The sequence below is a fragment of the Hyperoodon ampullatus genome (genome assembly GCF_949752795.1).
Source record: "Hyperoodon ampullatus genome assembly, chromosome: 20".
Classification (NCBI taxonomy): domain Eukaryota; kingdom Metazoa; phylum Chordata; class Mammalia; order Artiodactyla; family Ziphiidae; genus Hyperoodon; species Hyperoodon ampullatus.
This window is the reverse complement of record NC_136933.1, coordinates 30,542,983-30,561,473: the sequence shown is the minus strand read 5'-3', so window position 1 is coordinate 30,561,473 and position 18,491 is coordinate 30,542,983. Positions and strand designations below refer to the sequence as shown.

The 18,491-nt window shown below is 44.3% G+C and overlaps 1 protein-coding gene across 1 annotated transcript; it reads right to left on the bottom strand.

The window, feature by feature from the left end:
* Nucleotides 1–11,735: 11,735 nt before the first annotated feature.
* LOC307068600 (beta-defensin 33-like) lies at nucleotides 11,736–14,175 on the bottom strand (the record flags this gene model as incomplete). The annotated part of the gene is made up of 2 exons (XM_079726551.1): nucleotides 11,736–11,866; nucleotides 14,118–14,175. 2 exons carry the CDS (start codon nucleotides 14,173–14,175, stop codon nucleotides 11,736–11,738), a joined length of 189 nt encoding a protein of 62 aa, XP_079582677.1.
* Between the last annotated feature and the right edge of the window lie 4,316 nt (nucleotides 14,176–18,491).

Genomic DNA, 18,491 nt, shown 5'->3' with positions numbered 1-18,491 from the left:
GGTAGACGTTGAATAGTGTTTTCTAAACTCCCATGGCGCGCCTGAGAGTTGGTCACAACGCGTAGGGGTCTCGGGGGAATAGGGACACGGTTCCAGAAGCAGCTCTGCCACAGTCTTCACCTTCAACATGTCAAGGGCTTTCCAGCAGACTTCAGACTCGCCGATGGCTTGAAGCCCACGTCAAGGTCAAATAAACTCAGTAACTGAGAAAACTTTGCTTAGCCAAACAAACAAAAAACCCATCTTATGGATTTTATGCAGGCTGGTGCAAAAGCAAAATGATGATATAGTTTAAAATTTTCTTGTTAAAGAAGGAAAAAAGACAGAGCCTAGAAACTTCCAAGAAAGGTTATTTAGTGAAGAAATCTGCCTCGTGCTCTGGAATCGTGTGTGTTTGTTTATGTGTACGGTTCTCATATCAGTCCGATCAGAGAAGCAAGTCAACCTCACGTCACTTTCCAGTTAATAATGTCATTTTTCTTACATTAAATGAACGATTCTTGGGCTTCCCTGGTGGCGCAGTGGTTGAGAGTCCGCCTGCCGATGCAGGGGACGCAGGTTCGTGACCCGGTCCTGGAAGATCCCACATGCCGCAGAGCGGCTGGGCCCGTGAGCCATGGCCGCTGAGCCTGCGCGTCCGGAGCCTGTGCTCCGCCACGGGAGAGGCCACAGCGGTGAGAGGCCCGCGTACCACAAAAAAAAAAAAAAATGAACGATTCTTTTTTTTTCTCGATGGGCCTGAGTCACAGTCTCCCTTTCCACTCCCTGGGACGTGGCGCTGTGCCGTCTGGAGCGGCAGACGGGCCCGTTCGCTCCTCCTCTCGGAACGGAAGTGGAGTCCCCTCCCCCTTCAGGAAAATGTACATGAGTTCACTAGAGGTGCAGCTGTGTCAAGGCTGATGAGGTAGATTTGAGATGGTTAGTTTTACAATGTGAGAATCTCAAAGATCATAAACAACGGTCACTGCATGTGAACCACAGGAAAAGTTCTGTCAAAAATGTTTAACCAACAAAATGCTTCACTTTTCTGTAAGTTAAAAAACAAGTTTAATCACAGTATTCTAAAACTGCCGTTGTCCAGCCAGAACTGCTTATTCCTGGTGCAGGCCATGTTCTTAATGATCTTCCTACTTTCAGGCGATAAAGTCATGAGAACAAAGGGCAAAAAGGGAAGTTCAACACTTGGAAGACAGAGTTCTGCAGACCCTGACAGCATGTTTCCTAAATTAACTGCACAGCAGCAAAAAGTGATCACTGAACAGCTTCTGTCGTAGGTAGAGTGTTCGAATTTTAAATTCCTTCAAATAAAATCCGTGCATAGGAAATGCAGATCCAGAGTCTGTTTCTTTCATGGAAGGATAATTCCCATCAAACCACTGCTTGATGGAACTGAGGAAGGGATGAAGACAAAATCTAAAAATATAGTTACTTTCTTCATTTTGTATAAAAGCTAAAAAAGAAGATGAAGAGTTTGTTTTTAACCTTTCTTCTTTCATTTCTCTGGATATCCTGGTGAGACTGTTTTGCCTTATAAGTGTTCTCGAAGCAAAGCACAGAAATAGTTTAAATACATAATATTCCCTGCAGGTATCACAGTCCTCACCCTGACTTGGATACACTAACAAGCACAAAGCAGACTTTAACCCTGGAGGGAGACAGTGTTCTTTCAAAATGTTCATAGGCCTTCACTATGGGTAATCAGTATTTCACACGTAATTTTTGTTGAATCTCAAGGAAGGACAGAACACACAAACAGAACAGTGACTGTCTGTGTTCAGTGCCTGTAGGCACACTTGCAATGGACAATGCGTGCAGAGATCATTTTCCTTTTTTTCTGGGTGATGTTTGTTCTGATTATACTTATTGGAACGCAATTTTATGTTTGTTGAATCGAACAATAAAAATAGGACTAATTATTTGTGCGTCTTTTAAAAAATGACAGTCGGCATACACAAAAAATAAGAGTTTTCGCCAGGCAGCGTGTGGGAAGCACTTCCCTGAAGGATGTCGTCATCCGGAGGGGAGGTGATGGGCAGATCCCGGGTTCTGATGGCTGGGCAGGTGGAGCGGGGCTGCCAGCTCCGTGGGCACATTTTGACCAACTTAGCTTTCTTTCTGGGATTTGGATTTCTTTGTTTTCTCTGAAATTGCTTTCTCTTTAAAAAGGTTGTGGTGGTAGAAACCTGGAATCCCTAGTGGGATGCCTAGAAGGACTGTTTCCAAGAGCAAACAAGCTGCGCTGGCTGAGGGTCCGGGCGCAGGAGGGGGCATGCCGTCGCCCTCTAGTGGTCGGACGGAGACCTGCACACACTCCACCTCCTGGGGATCGCCTTCCTCTCTCTCGTTACTCTGGAGCCTTAAAAAAACTCCCGTCCCTTTTTTTTTTTTTTTTTTTTTTTTAACATCTTTATTGGAGTATAATTGCTTTACACCCATATCTCTTCCCTCTTGCGTCTCCCTCCCTCCCACCCTCCCTATCCCTCCCCTCTAGGTGGTCACAAAACACCTAGCTGAACTCCCTGTGCTATGTGGCTGCTTCCCACTAGCTATCTGTTTTACATTTGGTAGTGTATATATGTCCGTGCCACTCTCTCGCTTTGTCACAGCTTACCCTTCCCCCTCCCCGTGTCCTTAAGTCCATTCTCTATGTCTGCGTCTTTATTCCTGTCCTGCCCCTAGGTTCTTCAGAACCAATTCTTCTTCTTTTTTTTTTTTAGATTCCATATATATGTGTTAGCATACAGTATTTGTTTTTCTCTTTCTGACTTACTTCACTCTGTGTGACACACTCTAAGTCCATCCACCTCACTACAAATAACTCAATTTCGTTTCTTTTTATGGCTGAGTAATATTCCATTGTATGGACAGATCATCCAAAATGAAAATCAATAAGGAAACACAAGCTTTAAATGATACATTAAACAAGATGGAGTTAATTGATATTTATAGGACATTCCATCCAAAAACAACAGAACACACATTCTTCGCAAGTGCTCATGGAACATTCTCCAGGATAGATCATATCTTGGGTCACAAATCAAGCCTTGGTAAATTTAAGAAAATTGAAATTGTATCAAGTATCTTTTCCGACCACAACGCTATGAGACTAGATATCAATTACAGGAAAAAATCTGTAAAAAATACAAACACATGGAGGCTAGACAACACACTACTGAATAACCAAGAGATCACTGAAGAAATCAAAGAAGATAAACTCCCGTCTCTTTTGAGTAACATGAAAACCCTACACTTACATCCTCCCTTCTTGGCCCAGAGATTCTTAGGGATGCCTGCCTGGAATTCACTTAACTTGCTGCATGTTTCCATCAGCTAAGATTTGATCCCATCTTTCTTGAAGCTTGTTAAAAACAATTAAAGGTTCCCCCCCATATGTCAGTTAAAGATAATACTGTAACCTTGAATATACTTACGTAAACAACCTCACCTCAGCAAGATTCTCATGCTCTTACAGGACCACACATTCCTGGATGATCATCCATGCTTCAGTCAGTTCGAGCTGAAGATCCCCATTCCTTCAAGTTTTCCTATTATTTTAAATTGCATGTTTTAGGGTCAGTGATGGAGGTTCTGTGAAACAGGTTTCCATCGCTCTGGCTCCTTTGGCTTCCCTCCCTCTCCCTTCTCACCTCTCTTCCTATATCCTTAACCTGTCCTGTCTTGTGGAGGGAAATCTGCTAATAGGAGTGAAAACCCAGCCCCCAGCATGCATGGATGCTGCTTCCCGGCGAGTTAGCTGTGTTAAGTCATTTATTTCACCGGTACAGCCTCGGGTCTGCAGTAAGAACTTAGCGATGGGCGGTGTGTCTGCTCTGCTCAGGTGGGCTCAGGAGGTGGGCTTTCTTCCCATGGACCATGAGAGGGAGGGAAGTAATGGAGACCACGCGTTTGGTGGTGTGGCTTCAGAGGGGCGCTGACACCCGTCACCCATCGGCTCCGCAGAACCTCTTCCCGAGTCCCCGCCGTTCCCAGGAGTGGCTGCTCCCCAAGCATCCCCAGCTCCGCAGAACCTCTTCCCGAGTCCCCACCGTTCCCAGGAGTGGCTGCTCCCCGAGCATCCCCAGCACCTCTGCTCGCTCCCCAGGCACCCCAGCTTCCCCGGCCTCGACTTTTGGGTCACCCTTCTCGCTGTGCGCCTTGCTAGCTTCTGTACGTTTCTCTGACCGGCTTGTCTCTGTGGTTTAGTCAGTTTCGCGTGGGGTTGCAGGCCCCTGTGGTCCACTTCACGCTCACCCAACCTCAGCTGCAGCCTGGGGCCACATTTCGGGGAGGAGGCTTAGAAATTTTCCAGGACTGTCTCCTGTGTGGGGGGGGGGCGGGAAGCCCTTTCAGAAGGTTCTGGAGCCCAGGTAAAGTTACTCCGGGGCCTCGACAACCACAGCCCCTCCTGTGGGGCTCTCTGGGGGAGCCTCCCAGCTTCCTCCCCATCACTCGTTTGGATTTGGATGTGCCTCCGTCAGGTTCTCCAGAGAAACAGCCCATTTCTTTAGTTTAAAGAATTGGCTCACACCATTATGGAGGCTTGGCAAGTCCGTCCCCATCACAAAAGGCATCCAGTGGGGTGGACCAGCAGGACCCAGGGAAGAGCTGATGCTGGAGTTCAAGGCTGAAGGCCGGCCGCTGGCAGAATTCCTTCTTTCTGGGGGGAGGTCCATCTCTGTTCTGTCCAGGACTTCAACTGGTTGGATGAGGCCCACCCACGTCATGGAGGGGAAATAATAACCTGCTTTATCAAAGTCCACCGATTTAAATGTAAATCTCATCCCCAAATACCCTCATGGGAACATCCAGAATGACGTTTGTCCAAACGCCTGGGCCAGCAAGGCCCAGCCAAGTGGACACATAAAATGAACCATTGCAGGGCTTCCCTGGTGGCGCGGTGTTTGAGAGTCCGCCTGCCGATGCAGGGGACATGGGTTCGTGCCCCGGTCCGGGAAGATCCCACATGCCGTGGAGCGGCTGGGCCTGTGAGCCATGGCCGCTGAGCCTGTGCGTCCGGAGCCTGTGCTCCACAACAGGAGAGGCCACAACAGTGAGAGGCCCGCGTACTGCAAAAAAAAAAAGAAAAGAAGAACATGAGGTTTTATCGGTCATGAGACATCACCATGGCCTGGACAAGGACCTGAATCAGCAGGGTCATCCCTGGAACATAGATAAAGTTCACTGGTCAGACTACAAACCCGGCCTAGTGACACAGCAGCGGCTGCAACCAGAATAGATCTCAGATGTCTCTCGGGATCTGAAGGGAGGAGAGAGCCTTGGGAGGTGATTCCTAAATTGTAGGTGATGGTTTTCCTTCTACTAAGTTCCATTCTACTGAGTGCTAGACTGATTATTGGAAAAATAAAAAAATTGTACTGTGACTGTACTTGTACCCGGACTTGAAGTAGCAGATTATACTAATTCCATGAGAGTAAATGGGAAAAAAAGGTATCTAAAACTTAAAAAAAAAAGTTATCTAAAACTATTAAAAAAAAAGTTATCTAAAACGAAAAAAAATTATCTAAACTATTCACAGGTTTCCATAGAGTAAGTGCTCCATCTCTTCCAGCCCTTCTTATGTTTCTTGCCATCATCATAATTGCTCTTTTCTGGTCCTGGACTCATTAAGTGCTAACAAAAGAAATTCCTCCAGCTCTGCCTGGAACATTGTTAGTCATTGCTCCTGTTTATTTCACGGGCATTCCTGGTCCAGTAAATATTTTGGTTAGTATTCTGATCACAGTTGGATGCTCTCTTCCACATGTAGCCACCCTGATCAGACCTATAAAAGAAGCAGCTCTGAGCTATTTTTTTTATTCAACCCACTATACTGCTATTTGTTTTCTCTTTTCTAGGAAGTTCAGAGGAGGTCTCTTCCAAATCAGCCATGACGTTGTTTCACCTCCTCATCTTTGCTGTCTTCTTCATCTCTCAAGTAATACCAGGTAAACGCTCTTTGGCATCTCCCTGTCATATCTGAGTCTTATTTTCCTTCTCCAACCTGCTCCACTTTCAGAAGGATACCCCTGATGACCCCAAACCAGCTTAGGGATACTAATCTGGAAACAGTGACAAAAGGGACATTTCTCAATTGCTTCACTGGGTTTGCAGAAGGCTGGCTGCACTTGAGGCACCGAGAAGAAACCCTGAAATCAAAGGGGAAGAATGGGAACAAACTATGACCCGCTTTCTTGTCTAATATGATGACACCCCCACACACGTGTTCTCCTTTCTTAAACCTTCCAGCTACTGATGTGTGTCTATTCTAGAGGCATTGTGTTACTGGCCGTAGAGCAAGAAAAGAGGAAGCTTAGAGGTTTTTTTAGAAGGAGGCATTTCATATATTTCGAATCATGGCATTTTAGAAAAAATATGGAGGTATATTCTGCCCCATATCTTGAGCAAGGTGGGGGCTGGATGAGAAAAGAGGGGGAGACTGGGGTCTGACCGCCGGCCTGATCACTCCTGGCTCACAGATGTGCTGATTGTCACGGGACAGCTTAAAGGCGCTTCTCTCGTGCTGCCGCCACCTTAGTCCTCAGTCTCTCCCTCACTCTTTCCTTCCTCCAGTGTTCTATCTTTTTTTTTTTTGCGGTACGCGGGCCTCTCACTGCTATGGCCTCTCCCGTTGCGGAGCACAGGCTCCGGACGCGCAGGCTCAGCGGCCATGGCTCACGGGCCCAGCCGCTCCGCGGCATGTGGGATCTTCCCGGACTGGGGCACGAACCCGCGTCCCCTGCATCGGCAGGCAGACTCTCAACCACTGTGCCACCAGGGAAGCCCAGCTTATCTTTAAATAATACTTAGCACTGCTCTTCAGTTCTAAGTATTCCCAATGTTCTGTCTTAATATAAATACACTCATCTAATCAAATATTCCATTCCCGTGTCTCACTGCTCAGGGCTGCTTGTGCCTTCCAGGGTGTCAGCTCGCGAAACTGACAGGTAATGAGGTAAGAGAGCAGGGGGTGGATGGAGCGTGGTTCCTACCCCCCCAGACACGGCCCTTCCTTCTGCTTTGGGTTCATAAGAGCCTGTTTGCTGTGGACCCACTGGGCATGATGAGTGATTTGGCTGCATCACTCAGATGAGTGACCCCAAATCAGTTTCCTCACTGGGCTAATTTTCAATCAAAGACAAGGGAAGAGTAGACTGACTCCCTTCCCTCACTGGGCTATGAGGGAATGTCTTGGGGAAGAATGAAGAGAGAACTGCAGGGCTCCTCACATGAGAGTCTTGGTGCAGCACTAGGATAGAGATGTTTGTGGTTCCCAGGGCTGGGCTGCCCAGGGGTCAGAGCTCCTAGGCCACAGCTGCTGTGATGAAGCACAGGGTGACATGGGTGGCTGTCCTGACTGCCTCAACAATGTGGCATGAAGCTGGGGATACAGGGACCCAGGATAAGCAAGCTCTCTGCTAGAAGCCAAGTTCAAGCCCCTTCCCTCCCAGCCTGTGGGTAAAATGGGCAGGTTCAAGAAAGTGGAAGCAAGGTTGAGGCCCACGAGTGGGAGGGACGGGGGGAGTGTGAGCCCCGCCCCCAGCCCTGGTGGTGGCCCCATGGCCACGCTGAGACCGATGAGAGCCAGGCCCCTGACCACGGCGGTCTGGGTTCCAAAGTTGCTGACCTCTACTCATGACCTGGAGTGGACAGGCGGCACGAGGGGGTCCGTGGAGGCCCCTCCTTCCCCCTCCCACCTCCTAAGAGGTGGGAAAAGCAACCTTCTTCAGGCCTGGTTTGGAGCCAGGTGGGACATTTCTTTTTCTCTTTTAGAAACCTCTCTCCCCTCCGCTGGTGCCCTGATTTTTCTAGGTCCTTGGCTTTAGGGACTTGAATCTTAGGTCTTTAACCTTAATTTTAAGACCTATCTGATAAACCCTGAAGACAGGTTTAGGTTCTGAGCCTGGGAATGGTGAGTGAACTTCAGAATATTGCTGACACTCTCAAGGGTTTGGGACATACTGTGTGAGTATGTTTACATATTTTAGTAAATACATAAGGGCCGCAGTAACATCTTATTTTCAGTGGGAACCTGTCCCAGGAAGATAAATACACAAAATTACAAAATGTTAATGTGTTCTTCCAAAAGACATTATGTGACAACTGCACAATGGCACATCTTGGAGAGCACAACTGCAGGCTGTATGTGTCAACCCAAGAGAAGTGTTTAAAGTCTCTGATCCCAGCTTCCAAACTATAGCATAAAATTTCTGTTCATGACAAGCTCTTGAAGACTGGCCTTGTCCTGTTAACAAGCAACACGTACAAGTGTATGTGCCTGAAGAGGAAAAGAAAGCGTATGCTTCCCATACCAGGGATGTGCCCTGGTAGGAGATTCTGTCGTAAGAATGAAGTGAACTGAAGATTCATGTTTGATGGCACTACCCTGAACTAAGTAAATTGAAGAATTCACGTTTAATGGATCATCCCTGAATTAAATTGGAAAGCTGAGACCTCATAGCGTTTTCTTTATTCACTCACTCATTTATTTTGTCAACACCTACTGAACACCTGCTGTGTGCTAGGAATTGTACTGGTAGCTGAGGATATGGATTCAATACTTCTTCTCTTATCCAAGTTGGGTGAATCAAGGATGTCTTTCCAGTGAAGGCCATATATGAGTTGAGTCTTTTAAAAATGAGGAAGAATTAGGCAGAGAAAGTTGAAGCAAAGTGGCATAAGTGTGTTCAATGTGAGGAGAACAAAATATGCCAGAAACATGACTGACATTATGTCAGGGGTTAGTTTGAGAATCAGGATGTGATAAGAGATGAAACTAGAGAAACTATGGCCAAAGACAGAGGACTTGAGACACTAGAGAAATTTTACTTCATCCCTTTAAGCTACAGGGAAACACTGAAGAAGTTTACATGGAGGTGAGGAGGGATTGGAAGCTGGAGAGATGGAAACCCAGAGGCCAGTTAGGGTTTATTATGCAGTGACTGAAGTGTAAATGCTTGAGGTTAAAGGGTGTGAATGAAGACATTTCCACAAAGACCGGAATTGAAGGTTGGTATTTAAAAGATACCTGGGGGGGCTTCCCTGGTGGCGCAGTGGTTGAGAATCTGCCTGCTAGTGCAGGGGACACGGGTTCGAGCCCCGGTCTGGGAGGATGCCACATGCCGCGGAGCAACAAAGCCCATGAGTCACAACTACTGAGCCTACGCGTCTGGAGCCTGTGCTCCGCAACAAGAGAGGCCGCTATAGTGAGAGGCCCGTGCACCGCGATGAAGAGTGGCCCCTGTTTGCCACGACTAGAGAAAGCCCTCACACAGAAACGAAGACCCAACACAGCAAAAATAAATAAATAAATTAAAAAGCCAATTGCTGTTGTTATTTAAAAAATAAATAGATAAATAAAAATAAAATAAAAGATACCTGGGGAGTAGAAGCCTGAGGGTTTGGTCATTGAGGGTGGGAAGTGGGAAAGACGATTCCTGTTAAGTCTGGCTCACTGGGGGATGGAGTTTCCAGGAGTTGAGTCCCTAACGTAGAGTTTAAAGGAGGGATCAAGAATGGAGATAATGGGACTTCCCTGGTGGTCCAGTGCTTAAGAGTCTGCCTTCCAATCCAGGGGAGTCGGGTTCAATCCCTGGTCGGGGAACTAAGATCCCACACGCAACAGGGCAACTAAGCCTGCGTGCCATAACTACTGAGCCCATGCACTCTGGAGCCACAACTAGAGAGAAGCCCGCATGCCGCAATAAAATAAAGAAAGAAAGAAAAGAAAGAAAGAAAAAAGAAGAAGAAGACGAATGGAGATAATGATTTCTGAGACATTAGGATTCTTGCGGGTGATAAATGAAGCCTTACAGGCCAGGCATCCAGCAGAGACTGAGAGTAATAGAGCTGAGAAGCAGAAGCTGGAGATACTGCAGGAGCAGGCAGGTTGAGATGTGACCTGTGGCAGCTTCAACTGCAGCCATTCCGGTAAATGGCCCTTCTGTTTCCCTTCTGGCATCACGGTGAGCAATTCAAAATTGCCAAAGATCTCTGGGGTTAAAAACCATTCTGATTACAGCTCCGACCCTAATTGCCTATTTCAATAATCATGTGTAACTTGAATCTTTATTTCTGTTCCAAGATCCCATCCAGGATACCACATTTAGTTACCATCTTTCCATAGTTTCTGGGCTGTGACAATTTCTCAGACATTTTTTTGGATGACTTTGACAGTTTTGAGGAGTACCATTGAGATACTTTGTAGGATACCCCTCAGTTTGTGTTTGATATTTTTCTCACGATTAGACCAGGGTTATAAGTTTATGTTTGTCACGGTCTGCATTCTGTCTTTCTGTCCACATCGAGTTGATTCTTTTTTTTTTGATTTACATATAGTCAAATTCAAATTTTGTGGTGTAGAGTTCTAAGGTATTTGCAAATGCAGAGAGCTGTGTATGCACTACCATACTTCTATACAGGTTACTCTTCATAGACCACCCCTCCTGGGACCCCCTAACCCTGAACAGCCACTGGTCTGGCTTCTAACTCTACAGATTTGCTCTTCAAGGGTGTCATGTAAAAGGAATCAAACAATCTGTAGCCTTTACATCTGGCTTCTTTAACTCAGAAGAAGGCCTTTAAGACCCCTCTGTGATATTAATGAGTCAATCATTTCTTTATGGCTGCATAATATTCTATGGTATGATGTATCAAAATTAATTCACTAGTTGAAGGACATCTGTGTTTACCATTTTTGGCAATTATAAATTAAGCTGCTATAAACATGTGCATACAGGTTTTTGACATGAACATACATTTTTATTCTCTCAAGTCATATGGTAAGCATATGCTTAACTTTACAAGAGACAGCCAAACTATTTCCCAAAGTAGCCTTAGCATTTTGCATCCCCAGCGGCAGTGTATGTGAGTTTGATTTGTTTCAAAAAAAAAAAGGTTGATAAGAAAAAAGATGACCAAGAAATTGTATCCTGACTGTTTCAAAACAGGAGATACTAAATTATTGCTGAAGATTGAATTTCCCAGCCTAATCAGCAGGCTTCTGCTGTACAACTCAAGTTTTATCTGTTCTGAAAACAATTCCTTGTGTTCTAAGAAAATGGTTCTAAAGGAATCTCACTATTTGGAAAGGCACCTTTGGAGAGAAGAAAATAACCGTTACCTCACTAAATCTTGGTTTTCTGAAAAAACAGTGGGTTGGTCTCTGCTGTCTGAGTTCCAATTCTACGGGTTGATGCCTAAGTGCCAGCTTAAATCTTTCTGCACCTTCAGGCCCTTCAGATCAACTTATTTCCTGGCTCTTCAATAATCAATTGGGAGCCATTACTTGATACCCAAGAGTCATTACGGGTATGAAAATGAGAACAAAGTGAGAACAAGGCCTCAGTGACTTTTCATACTATGATACACACACACGCACGTGCACACACACACACACACACACACACACACACACACACACACACTCAAAGCTCCTATCCCCAATCCATACAGTTATAGACATATATTAACAGGTTATAGGTGGCTTGGAGAACATCCATTTCAGTAGTTGCAGGTGCAGAGACTGAGACCTGGAAAGGGAAAGGCCTGTCCAATGTTAATCAGCTAATGAGTGGTGTGACCAGACTTAGAACTCAAATCTCTCCCATCCAATTCATGACCTTCCATGCCCTCAGAAACACCCACGCAGGGTCCATGTGAGTGGTGATGCTTTTATTAAGCAGAAATCAGTGGTGGTGAGTGTCTCATGCTGCTCTGGGGATGCTTGGGTGCTGAAATTAGGCTCTGCAGCAGTGTTTCTTCTGACTTTTGCATTCTGCAGGCAGGATGATGCACCCATGGGTGTTTTGATATTTGCAGACACCACCCATTTTTTCACATTCAGGGTTTTTCATCTTTTTTCCATTCCCTGAAAAGGAAGTGGAGGTGAAAAAAAAAAAACAAAGAAATAAAGACATGTTTAACCAAAGCTACCAAAATTCATCTTTTATAGCAAGGAACTCCAAACTACAGTCCACAGGGACACAACTAGCCCTCTCCTTGTTTTGGTGTGACTTACAAGCTTAGAATGTTTTTTACTTTTTCTTTAATTGTAGAAAAAACTCAGAAGGGGCCATAAGACTGTTCTGAGGTCTTATGTGTCTGTGGTCGCTTTCACTCTGCAACAGAGATGAGTCCTCATGACAGAGACCTCATAGCCCACCGAGCCTAAGATATGTATTACCTGCCCTGCCCTTTACAGAAAAAACGTATTGACCTCTGTGGTATAGTGTCTTTCCTCTTTAGATGAAGAAACTTTAGGTCAGAGAAAGCAAGTAACTTAATGGTGCCACAAATTAGGGACATACTTCATTTCACATGTTCTTCATAAAAAGTTTCCTCAAGTGCCTTCCTCTTTCCCAAAAGGGCAAAATCTTACAAGCACACAGCACAAGTTAGACAATAAGTGTTGTGGTGAGAATTCTCACTCCTAAATTCTGTGCCTCCTTTGTCGCTGCAACGAGGGCTGCATAGATATTGTCAGTGTCGCAGCCGTGGCATGTAGTGAGCAGAAAGCAATGCGAGGGGAGAGAGAACCTAAATAATGTCTAAAGTCAAGAGAGCAAGCGACAAAGAGTCATGAGGAAACAATGAATAAGAAGAGTTTGCATCCGAGTTTATAGCTTTTAGGGGAACTATGTTGTGATGGGAAAAGCATACTCAAGCAGAAATTGGGAGACCTGGCTTCTGAGTCCTGCTTCACCACAAATAACGAGAGATTTCTTTTAGGAGCTGCGGATTCTCCTAATTTTTCATAAGAAGGCAAGGTAAAAATAATGATATAAATGCTATTATAAACGTAATTCATATAGATTTATATTCATATTGTAAATATGAATGAATGTATATGAATATGTTATATCCATATATTTAACCTTATTATTCATATTATATCAATATGAATATATCATGTATGTCAATACCGACATCTCCATCTTCATCTATATCTATATTTATATCCATATGCACACCCACATCCACATCTATATCAGTCTGTCTGTTGTTTAACTTCATTACGCTATTCACCAAATAGGTCTGAGTCTCTATTTTCTTGGCACAAAGTGGGATTTACCTTTTATGTGATTAAGGGGGCCTAGGACTTGCTTGGTTAATGAATTTTGAGCAGAACTGACGTTTCCCTACAGGGCTGGAGCCCTTAATTGCCATCATGAGAGTCCTCAGAGCTCTTTCTTTTGACACAGAGACCAGCAGCCTTCATGATGGTAGCTGCTCCGTCAGGAGGGTCGGAGCAGCTACGGTGAGTAGAACAGCCCATGGCCGTCATGGGTTGGTATCATTTGAGCAAGAATTCAACTCCTGCTCTTTTAAGTTGCTAAGATTTGGAGGCTGCTGTCACCACAGCATAGCCTGGCACATGCTGACATATGCGTAGGTTTGCCAGGTAAAATGCAGGACACTCAGTTTAATTTGAATTTCAGATAAACAACAATTAAACTTTTAGTATAAGTATGACCCAAGTGCTGCATGGATCATACTCAAGCTGAAAACAGTTGTTGTTTATATATAATCCAGTCAGTAAATCTGTTTTCTGGGATTGTTGAATATTTAATAAAAACATGGGCTTTGGAATCAAACCCACTTGGGCTTGAGTTAAAGTCTTTCTTACATACAACCTGCACGACTTTGAACAAGCTACTTCATTTCTTAATCTCATCTGTAAAATGGGGCTAAAAATACCTACCCCATAAATATTGTTATGAGGAATACATTTGGGACAACACATTAGAAGTTTTGTGTTGATAAAGAGGAAGTGGTCAATATTATTTGCTATTATGTTAGTGTTGCTGTTATTCACATGGAAATGATTTGTAAGCTGTAAAGTCCCCTGAGACTGTTGTCTATCACCATTACTACTTATAGGTTTACTACCAACTAATTAAGGGCAATCACGGGAGACTATTTGTCATTTCTTTAAGCTTCTCTTTCCTTATTTGTAAAATGGAGCATGTTGTATATGCTATGCTTCTTTCAGATATGATATTGTTCAGTTGTTACATAGTCCAGCGTGTCACTGGATGATGAATCAACTTGACCTTCCCTACTCCAGGCTCCGAGGTCATCCACCGTATATCATCCTACCAGCTGGATCCACAGCTTACCTGGTGTTGTCTGGATAAGACATACAAGTAAGAGAAAGAGAAGGTATAGTAGCCTCATGATGGGAAAGGAATTTTCAGGATTCCAGGTAGAACTGGCAGTGTCTGATGGCACACATCAATGGGGGCAGGTGATCTGGGAAAGAGTTTTGAAAAATTCAGCTAGAGAGAAAAGGCTTATATTCCTAATAAAGATGTTCGGTTAGGGCCTGAGCGTAACTTGAGGATGTTCAGTGTTTCTGCATTGATTCTCACTTCTGCTTATGGCTCTGAAGTTTGGTGGGGTTTTTTGAGAAAAATCAATAAAAACTGGACTCCTTTAGCAAATCATTCATTCATTCACCTTTACTGCATGTCTCTCCTCCTGTCCATTTCTCCTTTCAGAGTAAACACCACCCCCTCACACGGTTTAGAATTTAAAAAGGAAAGGAATTTTGGAAGTTGAAATGATCTCTCCATTTTTACTCTCAAAAATTTTTTGCTACCATTTTAAGGGGAGAATTGATCCATCCTAAGCAAGCTTACCATGCCAAGCTCTTGTACAGACCACCACCAGGTGAGGCTTTAAAGGCTGGAGGTATTACATCAATGTATTCTTGAGTTAAAAGCACAGAAGTACACAAGGTAAACCATTGAAATTTCTCTCCATCTCTTCCTTCTCTTCATCTCAGTTTTGCTTTATAGTGTTTATAGCTCTCTTTTTCACTATATGTAAATTTCTAAAGTAACAAGTCCTGTTTTATTATCTCACATTCTCAGCACAGTGAACAGTGCCTGGCATAGAGCAGGTAGTCAAATATTTGTTTATATGAATAGGTCCTAGTATGGAAGAATCAATTTATGGGTGAATGAATAAATGGATGGAGGGAGGAAATAAGGGAGGGAAGGAGGGAGGGAGAAAAGAAAGAAAGGCTCAGACATAATCTTTGGATTTTGAGGGTCTGGTGGGAGCCCATTAACGTGCTTTATCCACAAGTGTTTCTGAGCACAGACACCCATCCACTCACCCATTCCCAATATAATATGTCAAAGTACATCATAAAATGTCATAGTGTCTAGTCTTCACTCACCTCCCTCTCTTCCATCTTAAATGAACTGAATATGTTCTGACATTTTCTCTCTGTCCAGAAGCAACTTAGCAATAAAAGGGTTTCGCTTGTTATCTTTTGATCGGCATTTGAATCTTTCACTAAGTGGAGATCGATTTTAATTTAGTGATGTTGACTTAAAAATAGAATAAGTGTTTGTAGTAATCTGCTTAAGTAAGTCATACTTAATTCTACAGACTAGCTGTGAGGGTTTTACTTCCTTGGCCCCAGCATCAGTACTACTTTTATAATAATAATAATAATAATAGAAAAGAAAGTATAGACTAAAAGCTTGTGTCCACATTTCCATCTCCTATACTTTTATACTGAAAGCTGTCCTTTTTATTGACTCCCTAAATATGCATGTATTCCCACCCCTTCTTTAACCACGGATGTTTCTCTCCTGAAAATCTACCTTGTAATTGGCTTCTTCACCCTCGTCAGGCTGTCTGCTGCCTGCCCATTCAGGCAGGGACACCTGAGAGCACCTGTCTGTTGCCACATAATTAGGGGTCAGATCAACAGTGGGCAGAGGAAGGGCTGAGCGAGGTCATAAAGGATGTATTATGATCCCCTGGGGACAGGAGTCATCTTGGTGGAGTGGTGGAGTGTTATGAAACCCCCTGAGAGGGATGAGAGGAAGTGGGGGTCTGCAGACGCGCCTTCCAGAGGCTTTTGCTGAAAAACTAAGCACCAACAAGATCAAGCTGCTGAATGCTACAGTGTCAAGGAAGAGGGGTTTGGTTGCTTTTAGTTTTCATAGATTCGGTAGAAGGGGACAAGGGATAGAGCTGGTTTGGGTCTCGCCCACGAGTAAGCAAGGGAAACGAGATGCAGGACCCAGGTGGAAAGGTTTGCCTTAGCCCAGAGCGTGAGTCCATTAGTTCATGATTCACACGGAAAAGCCACCCTCTTCTTGCTGCTGAAATCAGAGGAGTGTTCCTCCCTTGCCAGAGTCATAATAAGACACTTAGAAATGTTATGGCACTAAATCATTGACAGATATTTTAGGATAAAACTTAAAAGTTAAGAAAAAATTAAAAATTGAAATTCCACTAAAGAATATGATAAGAGTCTAATAAACAGTACAACCAAATAACACTTAAAACCAGATAAAGGTTGTATGATAATAAAATAAGCTAAAGAATAAAGGTTAAGAATAAAAGGGATGTCAGATACAGGAGGCATGAGACTGAGTTACAACTACAGCCATGGGATTAAAAGGAGGAAAATGAACAAGAACTCAGAACTGGGAACAAAAATGAAACGTTCAAACTAGAAGAAGTAGAATAAGGACTTGGAAAGTCAAGGAAAAGCTTGAATGTTGGGAAACAGATAAAATAAAGTTTTGGTTTAATTCCTGGGCAAAGGAAAACTGTCGAAGGGTTTTAAGAACATGAATGTTTGAAAATATGATTTATAGGATCTCTTTCAAGCTATCACATAAATTTTATGTGTGTGGCTAAGGAAGAGATAAGAAAACTTAATGTAACCCTACAGACAATGAAGACTTGGGTGATAGGAATAAAATTCCAATGGAATGATTTTACTCCTTCCTGCATTTTGGGGCAGGAATCTTTGTGGAACCTGTGAAACCACAGGGCGCAGACGGCATGCTCTGCTCCTCAGCCTGAGGTTTGATCTCCACCCAATAAATCCCAAAGTGCAGTCTTGAAAGGAGAGCCTTTCACATGACACTGAGCCCAGGGTCCCTCTGAGGGAGGGCAAGTTGGCAGGTACACCCTGGGCTTTTGTGTTAATAAATGAATATAAAAATGTGTACAATATTCAACAATACTGGCTATTGCCCATTAAAAGTCTGGGCTCGGGCTTCCCTGGTGGCACAGTGGTTGAGAGTCTGCCTGCCGATGCAGGGGACACGGGTTCGTGCCCCGGTCTGGGAGGATCCCACATGCCACGGAGCGGCTGGGCTCGTGAACCATGGCCGCTGAGCCTGTGCTTCCGGAGCCTGTGCTCCGCAATGGGAGAGGCCACAACAGTAAGAGGCCCGCGTACCACAAAAAAAAAATAATAATAAAATAAAATAAAATAAGTCTGGGCTCACTGAACAAATCTGGGCTCTTTGGGATCTTTGGTGCTATACCATTTATGCCCACAGCATATAATTTTTAAGTAGTAACATAAGGCTGACGAGTTTAAGAAATAAATATCTTAACTAAAACAACAACAAAAAGCCATGAGGAAACATCAGAGTGATTTAGCGCTGAGAATCAAAATGTTTATTCTAGGAAGCTCCTCTCCAGTTGGCGAAAGTAAGATAATTTCTAAAATGCTGCTTAAGCATAAATATTGAAGGCAACTGTGCAGGCACTAAAACAGCACTTAGTTTCCATTTCCTTTACCTTGTGTAACTCTCCCTCACTATTTTGTCTCATTGGGAGAGAACTGCTGACACCAATGGGCACTGCTGTCCCATAGGACTTTCTGTGATCATGGACCTGTTCTACACCTGTGATGACCAATATGGCAGCCATTGGCCACATGTGGTTATCAAGCACTCAAAATGTGGCGGGTGTGACTGAGGATCTGAATTTTAAATTCTGTTTACTTTTAATTAATTAAAATGAGAAGTTAAATAACCACCCATGGCTAGTGTCTACTGTATATAAGACAGCACAGGCTTAGGCACCAGAGCAATATAATACTCAGCTCCAGGTTAGACCTTTCCTGGTCCACAGCCATCTCTTTTCCATTCTTGCTGCCTATCTGAGTGCCTGGCCCATTGTAGACACTTAGTATCTGAAATGAATGTGTTTCTATTTGTCATTGTTAAGACTATTGGTTTCCTTTTCCCCATGGTTTGTGAATTCCTCTCTGCTTGGGAGATACCAATTTACCAGCATGTCAGAACTGGAAGATACATTACAGCCCTTCCAGTTCAGGAAGTCTAGTCTAGTTTGGCCGTGACGACTGAATGTTTTGGGAGTGCTGTGTTGAGAAACATTCTGAGGCTGCATGGAGCCATCTCGCCAAGAGTGAATGTCCCCATCTGTGATTGCGTGGCTGGGAGGCGGGTGTAAAGAGGGGAAGGGCGTGTTCCTGCCATCTATTGCTGCAAAACCAATCACCCCCCAACCTAGTTCTTTTTTTTTTTTTTTTTGCGGTACGCGGGCCTCTCACTGCTGTGGCCTCTCCCGTTGCGGAGCACAGGCTCCAGACACGCAGGCTCAGCGGCCATGGCTCACGGGCCCAGCCGCTCCGCGGCATGTGGGATCTTCCCGGACCGGGGCACAAACCCACGTCCCCTGCATCGGCAGGCGGACTCTCA